At 43.0% G+C, this 15,444-nt stretch overlaps 1 protein-coding gene across 1 annotated transcript; it reads left to right on the plus strand.

The window, feature by feature from the left end:
• The first annotated feature begins 2,435 nt into the window (after window positions 1-2,435).
• On the plus strand, window positions 2,436-14,727 carry LOC125483540 (probable G-protein coupled receptor 139). The gene is made up of 2 exons (XM_048599304.1): window positions 2,436-2,616; window positions 13,820-14,727. The coding sequence occupies exons 1-2, from the start codon at window positions 2,436-2,438 to the stop codon at window positions 14,725-14,727; spliced, it is 1,089 nt and encodes a 362-aa protein (XP_048455261.1).
• The last annotated feature ends 717 nt before the right edge of the window (window positions 14,728-15,444 follow it).

A 15,444-nucleotide genomic window follows, 5' to 3' on the forward strand; every position in this document is an offset into this window, starting at 1 on the left:
TTTGTCAAGTGAAGTTAAGAAAGAATGCTTTTATTTTAGAATGTAAGGAGTGTGATGCTGCCATTCAGCCCTTCAAGCCCCCCTCACCATTCAATGAGATCACGAAGGGCCTTCTACTGCAATGCTATTTTTCTGCACTATCCCCTGAGATCTTGATGTGTTTTAATCTGTAGAAATCTATCAATCTCGGTCTTGTACAGACTCAATGCTGATGCCTCATGACTTCTGAAGCCCGAATTCCAAAGATTTTCGCAACTGCAAGCTCCTTCATCTCAGTCTGTTGTTTAGCGAGTCTTCCTGTTGTGTGTCTGGTACTGCTCCTGGCACGGTCTCTAACACAATATTCATTAGCTGCTTTGTGTGGGGATTACTTAATGTCACTGTGTTTACATTGTGGTCAGGGGTCTGTGTTGTGGCTGTAGCGACCCCATCTAAAACTGTACCGAGTCTCAGAAAAGACTGTAACTCCTGGCTTTTTTTTTGACTCTTAACATATACGAGAATAACGCAGTAAGGGATCTATTAAGATTGCAAGAATACGTACATGTGAAATGCCAGTGATTTTTGAAGCATCAGGCTCAGGAAAATGACAGAGAGCGATGTTAAGTAACCAGACCCTTTCTTTTGTAAAATACCAGTTTCTGTGATTTCTGCATTATTTAGTGTGAACTTTGCCTCATTTAGGATTTTGAAACTGTCCGCTCTGTGCACAAATGTGGGTCAATAGTATCTGTCTAGAAGAGAGTTAGTTACAATACTGACTCCGGGGAACAGAACTCTGCACTCTCCCCAAGTCTGGAAGACAATTCTTCACAAGTGCTTTTCATTCTCAGATTTTACTAAACAGAATTCATTTCTTCAGATCTTGTCACTGAGTAATTTATTTATTTGTGTTTCTCTTATACTAGCAGAGGGTCACAGTGGGAGTGCACTGGGCCCATAACCCAGAGGTCAGACCGTACTCCAAGAACCGTACTTTTCTGTTTATCATTTCACTTCAGCCAGAGGTGCTGAGTGGATGATCCATCTCAGCCTCCTGCAATGGTCCCCAGTATTACAGGTACCAGTCTTCAACTAATTCGATTCACTCCCCGTGATATCAAAAAGCGTTTGGAGACAATGGATACTGCAAAGGCTACGGCCCCTGACAACATTCCAGCAAAACTACTGAAGACTTGTGCTCTAGAACCTGCCACTCCCCTAGCCAAGCTGTTGCAGTACAGTTATAACACTGGTATCTACCCGACAATGTGGAAAATTGCCCAAGTATGTCCTGTGCATAAAAGGCAGGACAAATCCAACCTGGCCAAAGACCACCCCGTCAGTCTACCCTCAATAATCAGTAAAGTGATGGAAGGTGTCATCAACAGTGCTATCAAGCAGCACCTGCTCAGAAATAACTTGGTCAATGACGCCCAGTTTGGGTTCCGCCAGGGCAACTCAGCTCCGGACCTCTTTACATACTGAAGAGGCTGAATGGCTTCCTCCTGTTCCTGTGTAACTGACTCAAGAGGCTGAATGATTTCTTCCTGTCCATCTGTAACAGGCTCGAGGCATTAAATGACACACCAACTCATGGATTATGAGCAGCCATTAAACTGCACATGCTGGAGGACCGTCCCTTCTCAGTTACAGAAACACAAACAACACAATGTACTGCAGGTGTCCACTCAGCAAGACAGCTGTAGTACAGCTGCAGTAACATCTCTCTTTGTTTTGAATGACTCTTTTTGCAAACTTGCCAACATGCCAGCTTTCCACCTCTTAAAGTGGTAATAGGCTAGTGTGTGCTGAATGGATGCTGCTTATCCCTCTGTAACAGGCACATGGGTCTTCCTCCTGTTCCTGAGCAGCAGTCCCAATGCTCTAAATGATGTCTCAATGTTAAGGAACAATTTGATAACAGGGCACCTAACAATAGGGGCGGCATTACACACAGTTAATGAAAAATGAATTTTGTTACCCTGGTTTACGATCTCTACAAATTTCCCCACCAGGCATTTTATGCAGCTGGTTTGTTATTTTATCCTTGTCTCCTTTTATAAACAGGGGAACATATACCACCCTGCAGTATTCTGGCACCACCCCCACATACAAGGAAGAAAGATTAAAAAGATTGAAAGGTTTATGAGCAACGCTCATATATTCCATTCAGAAGGAGTAAATGTTCCCTTTCATTGTGATATGAAAAGTGATGTAAGGAATAGGTTAACAGAACATGTTCGTTCAGTGACTGTGCTTAATGTCAGTCCCTATCGAGTCTAATTATCCCAGTGGAAGTTTTCCATCTTTTAATGATAAAAGGGCTCCCTTCAATGTGTTATCTCATAATATGAGTGGCAGAATCACCTACAGTATTAACAAGGATCTGCAACTCCGGACAGAGGGGCAGGAGATATCAGAATCTGAGAGCAATAGACTGGAAAGTTCCAATAATGGATCAGAATCTAAGAACGTCAGACTGGAATGTTACAACAATGGACAGGAGTTTATCCCAGGATGTTGGGTACCTTTCTACATATTATGATCAATGGTCATTATCACTGCGGATCCTATATGCACTTTACATTATTCAATATTTTTATTATCCTTTCCTGGCTATCCTTGGTGTCCCTGGTTAGTCTAACTCTGAAGTTATCATTTCTATAAACCATGTGTAACTGCATTACTATTTTCTAATTTACTCTATACTCCTTTCCACTGTTATTTTTCCTGCTAAAGTCTGAATCCAGATATTAACTCTACAAACTGCTATTAATTGTATCAGTGAACTTGTTCATTCACGCTCTCGCTCTTTGCTTCTGGCAGTGTCCCTCACGGGTCTCTCTATGTTGACCCACTCGGTTTCAGCTGCGAACCACCACTCATTGCATCACTCTCCGTGGTATTTAAATATTGGGAGCATGGAGGTCACTGTCTTCTGTTCTGGTTACACACTCCATTCGTCTCTCTGACTCCATCCCGTCTCTGGCCAATATTTGAGGCTGAAACAGATGGTTCATAACTGTGGTGATCCCTTTGGCCATGAGCTGATTCTTGACAGCTTACCTGTCCATTCTTAATTTTAATCACTAACAATCCAGAATATACTTCACCGACTCATCCCATCTATTATTTGAACCTTCAGCAATGAGATAAAATCTTAATGATACCAATTGTCTGCTGCTGAAACTCACAGCTTCAAGTCTGCATAAAAAAAATCTTAGTCAATACTCCACGGCTCATGTCTGATCTCACACAAATATCCCATCCATCTATCATTCCTGCGTGCACTCATCTATATTGTTAATGGGTCTGACAATGCCTTTATTCTAATATTCTCAAGCACGTCATCACATCTGTTCATGAAACATCCCTCAGTCTCTCTGTAAATTAACCAAACCCCCGCCAGTTTTTTTCATATTTAACCTGATTTCCTCCATGCGTGGTGTCTCTCAAACAACGATTTCACATGTAACACCAACCCTCCCCACCCCCCATTTCTCTCTCTGTCTCTCTCTCACACACACACAAACACACACAACTCCTTGCCTTGAACAATGGAGACATCGAGACATACATTTGTGAGAGCCCCATGTACTGACACTCACAGCATGAGCTGCAAATTTCCCCAGGCTAGGCAGTTATTTATTGCAAGAATAGTACCAATACACCAGCAAAGATTAGGTATGGTCACCATCCTAGGAAGATAGTCCAGTGAACTGAGCTTACAGCACACTAACATACACTGGCATAGTCTGCACAGCCCTTCATGCTGGGCTGCTTTCTTGTCCCAGTTTCTGGAGTATGTGGTAGTTCTGTGAGGCATATTCAAAATTTGATGTAACAAACCACTTCAACTGCTCTGGCAATACCTTTATTCAATTTTGTGATTCTTGAGATTGGACCTTCCAAGGTCTCGCTGCTCCAGTTAGTCCCACTCCCCTGTCTTCTTCCCCATATTTCCACAACATATTCTCAGTTAGTTAATTGTCTGTTTCCATCTTCAATTCAAAACTTTCTGACTCTCCGCCTCTTCCCCTGGCCTTGGTTTTTGGCACCCTAATGTGTCAAGTACTGGCAGTGTGCAGGTCAGAATCAATGAAATGGTGCATGTCAGGCTGTTGTTCACTTCCCGGTGTGTCACAAGTGGTGCTCAATGCTGGACAGGTGGTTTCAGCAGCTCCGAGACAGGTCTTTGAAACTTGCTCTGTGCCTGTCATTGAGCCCCTGTGTTCATCACTCTCAGCTGATCATGCAGTCAGTAACACGAGGAAGCCTGTCAAATATTGTTATAAAGACCAGGGGACCTAACTTTTGCTCAGGGGCTTCTGACTGATTCCTGTTCTTGTAAATTTAGTGGAGGTGCTAGGGATGGTTTTCTGGAGGTTGTGCTTTGAGCTGCTTCAGAAATTCAGGGAGACCTGAGGACTTGATGACCCAACTCTGGACGGAGCATGGGGACTATAGGTACAGTAACTGGGTCTGCAACATGAACAACAAATGGAGCAGAGACTGCAGACAGAGGAAGGTCTGAAACCACGGAGTGAGTGTATGTGGGGAAAGAGATCTGCCATACCCTCCACAGTTTTTCAAGCACAGCTTCCGAAGTCCCACTAAACCCGGGAGCTGAGTGTGAGGGGTCCCTGATTGAACAAGGAGCTGGTCACAGAGTGGTGCCATCTCCTTCAAAACGAACTGCAGCTTCACACCAGGGTGAGGATGATGCTGCCAATGACTGTTGGAATCTCAGTTTCATTCAGATTCTATGATCCAAAACTTTTCAGACAGAAGTGGGTGACATTTCCATCATTTCCCTGCATGTCAACATCAATGTCACAATTCAGTGACGGAGGATATAAATGGTGAATGAGGTGAAAACAATGTTTTCTCCCTCAGCGGGGAGGTACCTGGTGTCTCCTTGTTTTCCCAGTATAGCAGGATTTCCAATGGTGTCTATGGCTCTACAGGATCCCTTGGCAAGGTAGGGTAACTGAAGGAACACTTACTCCATTAATATTGAAATGCCACCGTGCACAGTCCAGCAATTTGGGGAATACCCACTGTTCTAGCAGCAGCTACAGCCTCTTCTTTCAGAAGCAATCAGCTGTTCCCATCGTCTTCGGGTCTCCAAATAGAAAGAATGAATGGCTTCTCAGATAAAGTCCACCCCCCTGATACACAGTTTAAAAACACCCTACCCCTCACAACACATTACTGCCAAACAACCACGTCAAAATATCTCGTGTGTACTGAAAGCAATGGAACCACTAGGAACTTCAGAGAGCAGATGTTGCAAAACTGCAGCGATGTCTGAAATAGTTCTTCCTGAAAAGAACTGACAGGTTCACATTCAGTCACATTATATTCCAACTGCCAAACGATAATCCATTGATTTAACCTGTTTATATCCATTTGCAGTCTCTCCACCTTCTCTTGATAATGTAATTTCCTGCTTATCTTAGTGTCATCGCCAAACTTAGTTACAGAGCATTAGTTACAGATGTTATCTCAGCCTCAGTTCCACTTCCCTACCTGCTCTCCATGACCTTTCATTTACTCTTTCCCTGGCCTTGGATTTTGGCTCCCTCATGTATCGAGTACCAGCAATGAGAAGCTCAGAAACAATGAAATGGTGTGTGTCAGCCTGTTGTTCACTTCCCGGTGTGTCACAAGTGCTGCTCAATGTTGCAAGGGGGTTTCAACACCATTAATACATATTTTTGAAACTTGGTCCGTGCCTGTCCACTGGATGTCTGTGTTTGTCCCTCTCAGTTATCATGCGTTCAATAACATGAGGAAGCTCCTCAAATATTGTTTTAAAAGACCAGGGGACCCAAATTGTAGCTCAGGGACTTCTGACAGACCCCTGTCCCTGTAAATTTACTGGAGGTGCTGGGGATGATTTGCTGGAGATTGTGCTGTGACCCAACTCTGGACGGAACATGGGACAGTCTTTATAGCATCTGGGTCTGTAACATGAACAACAAATGGAGCAGAGGCTGCAGAGAGGGGAAGCTGTGAAACCACGCAGTGAGTGTATGTGTGGAAAGGGATCTGCTGTATCCACCCCGGTTTTTCAAGAGCAGCTTCCCAACCTACATTTAACCCAGGAGCTGAGAGTGAGGGGACACTGATTGAACAAGGAGGTGTTCGCAGAGCGGTGTCACCTTCTTCAACACAACCTGCAGTTTCACAGCAGAGTGAGGTCTCTGCTGCCAGTGACTGCTGGGATCGCAGTTTCTTTCAGATTCTATGACCCGGAACTTTCCAGGCAGGAGTGGGTGACGTATCCATCATCTTCCAGTATATCAACATCAATGCCAGTGTTCGGTGATGGACAATATATATTTGTTTGATGAGGTGGATATGGTGGATGCCCTAGATTCTCAATTATTCATGATCTATATGAATAACTTGCAAGGGGCAGAAAGCAATGTAGCTGTTTATACAAAAAAAAACTGTGGTAGGGTATGTTGTGATGAGATCATAAACAATCTCTAATGAGATATAGATAGATTAAATGACTGGGCACATACCTTGCTGACGCAGTTCAATGTCAGAGAAAGTGTCGTCATTTGGTCTGAAGAATCAAGATTCCTGTTCATTATTTAAATGAAGGGAGACTGCAAAAACAGTGGATCATAAAGGGGTGCGGGTATTCTTCTGCATGAAACTCAAAATTGCATAAAAGTGCAGCAAGTAATTACAACTGCAAATGGAATTTTTGCTTTTATTGTGAAGGGGCTGGAAAATTTTATTCAAAACAGAAGTCTTGTTCTAACTATGATGGTGTTGGCGAGATTGCACCTGGAGTACAGCGTACAGTTTTGATCCCATACTTAAGAGAGAATGTACTGGAATTGAAGGCAGTTTAATAGAGATTCACGAGGCTGATTCCTGAGATGAAGGTTTCATCTCCTCAAGAGTTACAGATTAGATCTTAATGCATTAAAGTTTGGAATAATGATGGATGATCTTATTCAAAGTCATGATTCAGAGGGGGCTTGATGGGTTGATATTGAGAAGATGTTTCCACCGCTGTATGAATCAAGAACAATGGGACTTAGCTTTCAGTTGTTGGCTCCTAACACTTTAACTAAGATGTGAAGATATTTCTTCTTTCAGACATTAATGAATGTCTGGAATTTCCTATTCCAGAGAGTTGGGGAGGCTGGATCACTGAAAGTATTTAAAGAGGAGATGGATGGCATTTTGAAATACCAGTGGGTGATTAACAATGAAGAACTGACACAAAAGAGAAGTTGAGGTTTGTGATAGATCAGCCTTGATCTTATTAAATGGTGGTGCAGGACTGATGGGCTGAATTGTCTCCTCCTGTTAATTCAAGGCCTCATCCATCTTTGGCCCAGGTTTTTTATCGTTATCTTGTCCTTGATTTCAGTGTCAAACTATGCCATGAGACGCTGTGTAAAGCATCTTGCCACGTTTACTACGTTGAAGGCGTTATGCAGTTGCAAGTTATTGTTGTTCGTGGCAAGTCATTGAAATTTTCATTCTAAGACATAAAGGTTTACATTATTCAGGATTCGGTTCCTGAACCATCGTCTATCCTGATCTTTGTAGTCACACACTATCTTAATCCTGAACATGCTGGCACACTGCACAATCATATTCCTAACATTTGTTGATTGCTTAATCAGAAGTGATTTGTGTTTGATGCCAGAGAACCCTGCTGTTTATTTTCCAATACCTGTGCAGTAATTACTCAGTTGGCTAAGTTTGTGCCTCACATACTATGTTGTAGACTTGCTCCATGGGATGAACAACGCAGAGATGGGCCATTTTTTACCTTGGTCTGTGCTGTTGTTTATGTTCCATATGCTCCTCCTCTCACCCACTTCATTTAAGACTATTAGCATATTTTTTTTTGTTCTTCAGGCACTTGTGGAGCTTCCCAGTCAAACGCATATTGTCATTACAGCAAGAGGAAGGCTATTCAACCCATTGTTCCAAACTGGCGATGTACCCGTGAAATCTGTCTCCCCTGCTCCGTACTGTATCAAGCTCCACTTTCTGCCTGCTCTATGTGTAAAGTCCTTTCTTGTGATTCCCTCACTGCGTTTATTGATGACTGCAATTATTAGTAACCCCTAATCCCCCACAAGTGGAAAAACACCTTCTCTACATTTGCCAAGCCAATCCCCTTGTTAATTTTAATGTACATATTTATTTGCTTCTCAATTTTCTCTTTTCTGGAGGAAAGTGCCTCAACTGTTCAGTCATTTGTGAAAAGTTAGAACCACTCAGTTTTTAGTATCATCCTTTCAAATCTTCTTTGCAATCCATTTAATATCCTTGTCTGCAATCCACAGACCAGACCTATGCACAGTGCTCCCAGTGTGGTCTGATCTTTGGAAGCGTGTGAACAGACCACTGCGCAGTATTACGGGGGATCCAAATTGGAGTATTTACCTCTTCATTAATTTCCAGTATGCAGTCTGCTGTGCATCTCTCTTAACTTCAGTGATGTTGATAGATTGGAGAAGTTGGGGCTGTATTGCTTGGAGAAATGAAAGTTGAGAGAAGACTTGATGGAGGTGCTCAAAAACCTGCAGATACTGGACAAAGCAGATAGAGAAAAATTGTTGTCAATTGATGGAAGGATCGAGAACCAAAGTCCACAGATTTAGAGTAATTGGCAAAAGAAGCATTGGCGACATGAGGAGAAGTGTTATCCTTCAGCGAGTGGTTAGGATCTGGAATGTTTTGTCAACGAGTGCAATAGAAGTAGATTCATTTGAACAAACATGGATTATTGTCTGAAAAGGAAGAATGTTCAGGATTACAATGAGTGGCAGTAGGTGAATTGCTTATTAAGAGAATCAGCGGAGAAACAATGGAGTGAATAGCCACCTCCTGTGCTGTAACAATCTGTGTCATGTACCCTTGGAAGGGAAGGGGTGACTTTAAGGACTTGTGATCAGAGCAATTTAGGTTCAGTGTGGAGTGTCGGTGTGGAGGTGGCAAAGAGGAGCGCAGAAAGCATTTCTTTTTGATCTGACATTATTGTGTGACTTTGTCAGTAGATTTCCTTCATCCTGTGATCTGTACATGGACCAACATTACTATCACTTTTCCATAGTTTGGAGTTTTGTTTCCAAGAAGAGAACTGATCAATTTCCTGTTGTATTGACAAGGAGAAGTGTCCCTTGGGAAACAGAGGCATGACAAACTGACCATGAATGCATTACATTCCAGCCTCGCAAGTGATGCTAGTCAAAACCGCTTGCCAATAACTTTAATGAAATGTTCAAGATTGTTAGGTGACATGACAGGTTAAATGTAGAGAGGGTGTTTCCCCTTGTGGGGGAATCTGGGAGCAGACAGCAGAATCTCAGAATAAGGAGACGTACATTTAAGACAAAGAAGAGGCAACATTTTATTTCCTCTCAGAGGGTGGTGTACTTGTTTAAGTATACATGAGCTCAGTTAGCTGGATGGATGGTTTGTAATGCAGACGGATGCCAACAGCATGGATTCAATTCTCTTACTGGCTAGATTCCCATGAAGGACTCTACACCTCAACCTCCTTAGCTGAGGCATGGTGACCCTCAGTTTATACCACCACCAGTCACCTCTCTTTCCAATGTGAGAATGGCCTTATGGCCTAGCGGGTCTATGATAACTTTATTGAAATAACTCAATGGAGGCTGGTATCTTGTCACCAATACATCCTCTCTTTATGTGTGGAGAGCCCTTGACACTGATCCAGCTCCCTCAGAGCCAGCTCTCAGGATGAACAGAACCTCTGACACTCCACTTTATATCTGTCAGCCAGGGCTCCCTGATTGACTCACATTAACATCCCCAAGCAGGGAACTCACATTCTGAGGTCTACCTGGCTGACCTCATTCCAATCACTATGTTTATCTTTAATGATTCTGTGGAATTCCACACCACAGAGGGCTGTTGAGGCTGGGTCATTAAGTACATTCAAGGCTGAGATGGACAGATGTTTAATCAATAAGAGGATCAAGTGTGAAAGGAAGGAAAGGGGCCTTGAGGATTATCAGATCAGCCATGAATGGTGGAGCAGACTCGATGGGATGAATGGTCTACTTCTGCTCCTTTCTCTTATGGTCTTATCCGAGGCAACACCCTCTGCACCCCTGCCAGTACAATCACATCCTTCCTATAGTGCTGTGGCTGGAACTGCACACACTACTCCAGCTGTGGCCTAAACAAACACCTGAACAGCTCAACATGACTTCACCCCTGTTGTAAACAATGCCTTGAATAATAAATCGCTCTGTATGTGTTCTTAATTATTTTATTAAAGTCTGGAATCTTCAGTGATTTGTTCTTCTGCTGCCTCCCCACTTCCACACCACTACCTGCCCTTCCAAGCTTAGCAACTATGGCCTCAGTTCCTTCGTCCAGATCATTTCTATACAACGTGAACAGTTGTGATCTTAACACTGATCCTGGTGGAACTCCGCCAGTCACCAGCTGCCATCCTGAAAAATAACCCTTTATCCCTAATCTCGCCCACATGCCAGTCAGCCAACCCTCTATGCATGTCAATAACTTGCCCCTAAAACCATGGGCTGTTATACAGCAGCCTGCTCTGTGGCACCTTATCAAAGGCCTTCTGCAAATCCAAGTAGACCACATCCAATAGCTCCTTTTTAACTAAGTTGTCTGTTGCCTCTTCAAAGAATTCTAACAGAATTATCAGACATGACCTCTGCTTGAAGAAGCCGTGTTAACTTAGCCCTATTTTACCATGCACAACCAAATACTCCGCAGTCTCATTCTTAATAATGGATGAAAAAATCATCCATCGTCCAAGGTCAGCCTAACCAACCTATAATTTCCCGTCTTCTGTCTTCGTCCCATCTTAAACAGGGTGTTATATTAACCATTTTCCTCTCTTCCTTCTCTTGCCCCACAGTAGGTATCTTATTCCTTGGATGAATTTTTGCTGTGCCTCCTGAATTACCCTCAGAAACTCCAGCCATTGCTACTCCCCCGCATTTCCTGCTTGTCTTTCCTTCCAATCAACTCTGGTTAGCTCGTCCATCATATCTTTGTCGCTCCTTTTAGTCAACGGTATTATTAAATCTAATTCCAGCTTCTCCTTCTCAAACTGCAGGATGACATTGGTCATATTGTAGTCACTGCCCTCAAAGGCTCCTTCATCTTCCGCTCTCTCATCAAGTCTGCCTCATTATACATCACCAAATCCGGAATTACCTATTCGTCTGTGGGCTGTACCACAATTTGGTCTGAAAAAAGTCCACAAATTCATTTTCTTGGAATCTGCTGCCACTCCAACTTGCCCAGTTCACCTGCAAATTGAAGCCCCCCATGATTATTGCAATAGTGCCTTTCTTAGATGGCTTTTCTATTTCCTGATTTATTTTCTGTCTCGCTTCCTGACTACTGCTAGGAGGCTTGCATACAGCTCCCACAGGACCTTTCTTTTTCTTTGCATTTCCTCATCTCTGCCTACATGGATTCTACGCCTTCTGACCATATATCACTTCTTGCTATTACTAGCAAGATTTCCCGGTCTGTTCTGCCTATCGGCTTGTCCTTTCAATAGGAAATGTATCCTGGGATATTTATTTCCCAGCCCTGATCCCTTTGCAATAACATCTCTGTGATACTCGCAACATTGTAACGACCAAACCCAATCTGAGCTCCAAGCTCCTTTGCCTTGCTCCGTGTGCTGCGCGCATTTAAATACAACACACTCATTACTGCGTTGATTGTCACGCTTCTCATACTTGTCCTTGATCTGCTGTGCCTGAAATTAGATTACTGACCCACTCCATACTCTGTCTCCTATTATTTGTTCCGGAAGTCTCATAACCTCTCATGAGCCCTCCCCCTTCAACTAGTTTCCAGTCCTTGTGATCACACTATTTACTTTTTCCGCTTGCAACCTGATCGCAGATCGATTCAGGTGGAACACATCCCAATGGTCCAGCTCCTTCATGTCTCAATACTGATGCTAGTGCCCCATGAAATGGGACCCCTCTTTTCTGCATCACTCCTTTAGTGACACTGTTATTTCCCAAATTTTCTTCTTTGTATGCCAATTTACATGTTGCTTGGATCATAACCCAGATATTATAACACCTGAGGTCCTGCTCCTTAATTTGCTTCATAATTCCTGATATTGCCTACACAAGACCACTTATTTTATTTATTTTATATTGATACAAGGGACTAGATGCTATGTTTGGTTAAACGCAATAAGTGATTCAAATGAAATAACCACATCTCCTAATTGTAAGTGAATACTGATACCTATAAAACAAATGTAAATTTTTGATTGCAATGTGTGAGATACTCTTAAAATAATATTAAGGTTTAAATCGGATGGAATGTATTACTTGGATAGTCCATCATTGTGGAAATGGCTCTTGAACATCTGCTTGAAGAAAATCAGTGTAAAAAAGTGCCTGAGTGTCATCCGGTCAGTGACAGAAACCCAGGGAGTTGAATGACGGAAAGTTCCTGTTACATGAAGCTCAGGACACAATCAGATCATCAATGATCTTATCGAATGGTGGAGCAGCTTTGAAGGGCTGAATGGCCTCATGATGCACCTGAATTGTACGGCCCCGTGCTTTTGAAACACAAACGACCCTGCCCGGCTTTGTGTGTCATATACTGGGACAAACTAGTCTTTTCCTGATCCTGGAAATTGTTTAGAACATTATCTGGAGCATTCCATCAATGACATAATCCAGAAATCCAGAAATTTCTCGAAGTGGAATTCTCCAGGACATTCTATAATCAACATTTCCCAGAACATTCCAAAACTGACATTCTCCAGAATATTCCATAACCGACATTATCTTGAACATTCTGTAAATGACATTCCCCAGAACATTGAATAACTGACAGTCTCCAGAACATTCTATAACAGATCATCTCGAACCTTCCATAACCGACATTCTCTAGAACATTCTATACCTGACACAATTTATGAATGGCCGGATGTCAGTTAATTGATCAAAAGATAGGATCCCGAGGGAAGAGATGCCGTTCCAGGGAGAAGGAGACACTGTTTCCAAGTCCCACAGACAGTTAAAGGGGTGAATATGTTTTCTCTGCATTTACATTTCTTCACGACAGAGGATCGAACACAATTTAGACTAAAAGACAGAAATCTCCTACCTTCGTACGTCTTCAAGGAACTGGAAGAGAATCCTTCAGGGCGGCAATGTTCTCACGCTCCATATTAGGAACTGTAAAGGAGTGACCTGTGTCTGCTCTCAATTGATCGAGTGTGTGATAATATTCTAGAAATCATCTGTTCTTAAGGATGTGTGTCTGTGTGTTTGGGGAGGGAGTGTTTCTTCTGTTTTACATCACATTTTTGTAAGTAATTCAGAACTTACCATTTGTCATTTTAGCTCCAATTATTTCAATAAATCTCTGAATACAGTGACAATTTGAAAATCTCATTCCATCCTCAATCATAGAATCATAGAAATCATCAGAGAAACCTTACAGTGTGGAAACAGGCCCTTTGGCCCAACAAGACCACACTGACGCATTCCCCTATAACCCACCTAATCTACACATCCCTGAACACTAGGGGCAATTTAGCATGGCCAATCCACTTAGCATACACATTTTTAGACTGTGGGAGGAAACCGGAGCACCTGGAGGAAACCCACGCAGACACGGGGAGAATGTACAAACTCCACACACAGTCGCCCGAGGGTGGAACCGAATCTAGGTCACTGGCGCTGTGAGACAGCAGTGCTAACCACTGACCCACCGTGCCGCCCTCCCAAACTAGTCAATTTACCTCCAGGCTGACGTATAATTTGTTTGTTTATCTTCTTCACAGTTAACGTTGTGACGATCTTCGTCCTGTTTTATAAAGATTGTGGATTGTCTCCATGTGTCAGTCGTTACCTGGTGGCCATGGCAGTGATGGATCTACTGGTCATTATCCTTGACCTGATGTGGAGACACATTCCAATTGTTTATCGGGAACAGGTTTATTTCTTGTTGTACATCCCTGTGTGTAATATCCACGCTGTCCTCCTTTATGCAGCCACTGACTGTTCTGTCTGGTTCACTGTCACTTTCACCTTTGATCGATTTGTGGTCATTTGTTGCCAGAAGATGAAAAGTAAATATTGCAGTGAGAAAACGGTGGCTGTGGTTCTGGGAACAGTGACTGTGCTGAGCTGTTTAAAAAACATTTTCTGGTATTTTATGCTCACAGGTCAATATTTGCTGGAGAAATCCCCCCAGCTTTGTTATGTAACAATAACAGTTCTTTACTCTCGTGTCTGGGTTACAATCGAGTTCCTCCACAACATTCTAAACCCAGCTCTCCCATTTCTCCTGATTCTGCTTCTCAATGTTTTCACCGTCAGACACATTTTAGTGATGAGCAAAGCCCGTAGCAGACTCCGGGCTCACACCAATAGGGATGGTCAGTGTGACACTGAAATGCAAAATCGAAAAAAATCCATCATTTTACTGTTTGTGATCTCGGCCAACTTCATCCTCTTATGGTCAACGTTAATGGTGTTTTCCTTGTGGTATCGGATGTGGTTTATTGGGTATGACGCTATGTATCTAGATTATTTTGTGCGAGACTTGGGCTTCATGCTGCAGCTCCTCAGTTGCTGCACAAATACTGCGATTTATGCTGTGACCCAGGCTAAGTTCAGACAACAGCTGAACAATGTGCTGAAATATCCTTTTACTCAAATTAGTCAATTAATCAAATTGATTAATTAATCAATTAATCAAGGATTTTCTCTTTTAGTTCAATGTTTCAGCAATGAAGCGGCCTGTTGCTATGATAACAGACTGAGGGTAGTGCTGGCTTGTCCAACCTTATCCCATAGGGGGTTATAGGGACACATTTCAATGTTTCTCTCAACTCAGGGATCAGTGAGAAAATGCACCATTCCACTTCCTACATCTGTAACGTCAATTTGCAAATAATAAAATTGTTCATTCAAAATGCCAAGCAGTAGAGCGAACCATATTTCATTTGATTATTGTGTTGAAGAAGCTGAGCTGGAGAACCCAGGTTCTGGTACTCAGGGGATAGGGGCTGAGCTCAGGAGTTGGGATTAAGTCACTCTGTCCTTGGTTTCAACTCTGGGTCACCTGTTCCGACCTGGCCCTGGAAGAATTCATCTCTCTATCCCTCCCTTCAGCTCTTGCAATGCACCTCCCCACGTCATAATTTCCATCTCTTAATCCCGTCTCTCACGCTTTCCTCCCACCAATGTGCACCCCCTCTCTCTCTCCATCTGTCCCTGTCCCTCTCTCTCCCCCTCTGTTCCATTCTCTCTTTCCCTCCATCCTTCTCTCTGTAACTCAGTCTCTCTCTCTCTCCCATTCCGTCTATCCTTCTGTTCTCCCTCTCCCTCTCCACCCTCTGTCTCTCTCTGCCCGCTCTCTACCCCTCCCTCTGCCCCCACTCTCTCGGTCCCTTGTGCCCCT

Source organism: Rhincodon typus, chromosome 7 (genome assembly GCF_021869965.1).
Source record: "Rhincodon typus isolate 14 chromosome 7, sRhiTyp1.1, whole genome shotgun sequence".
In the NCBI taxonomy this organism is placed as follows: Eukaryota; Metazoa; Chordata; class Chondrichthyes; order Orectolobiformes; family Rhincodontidae; genus Rhincodon; species Rhincodon typus.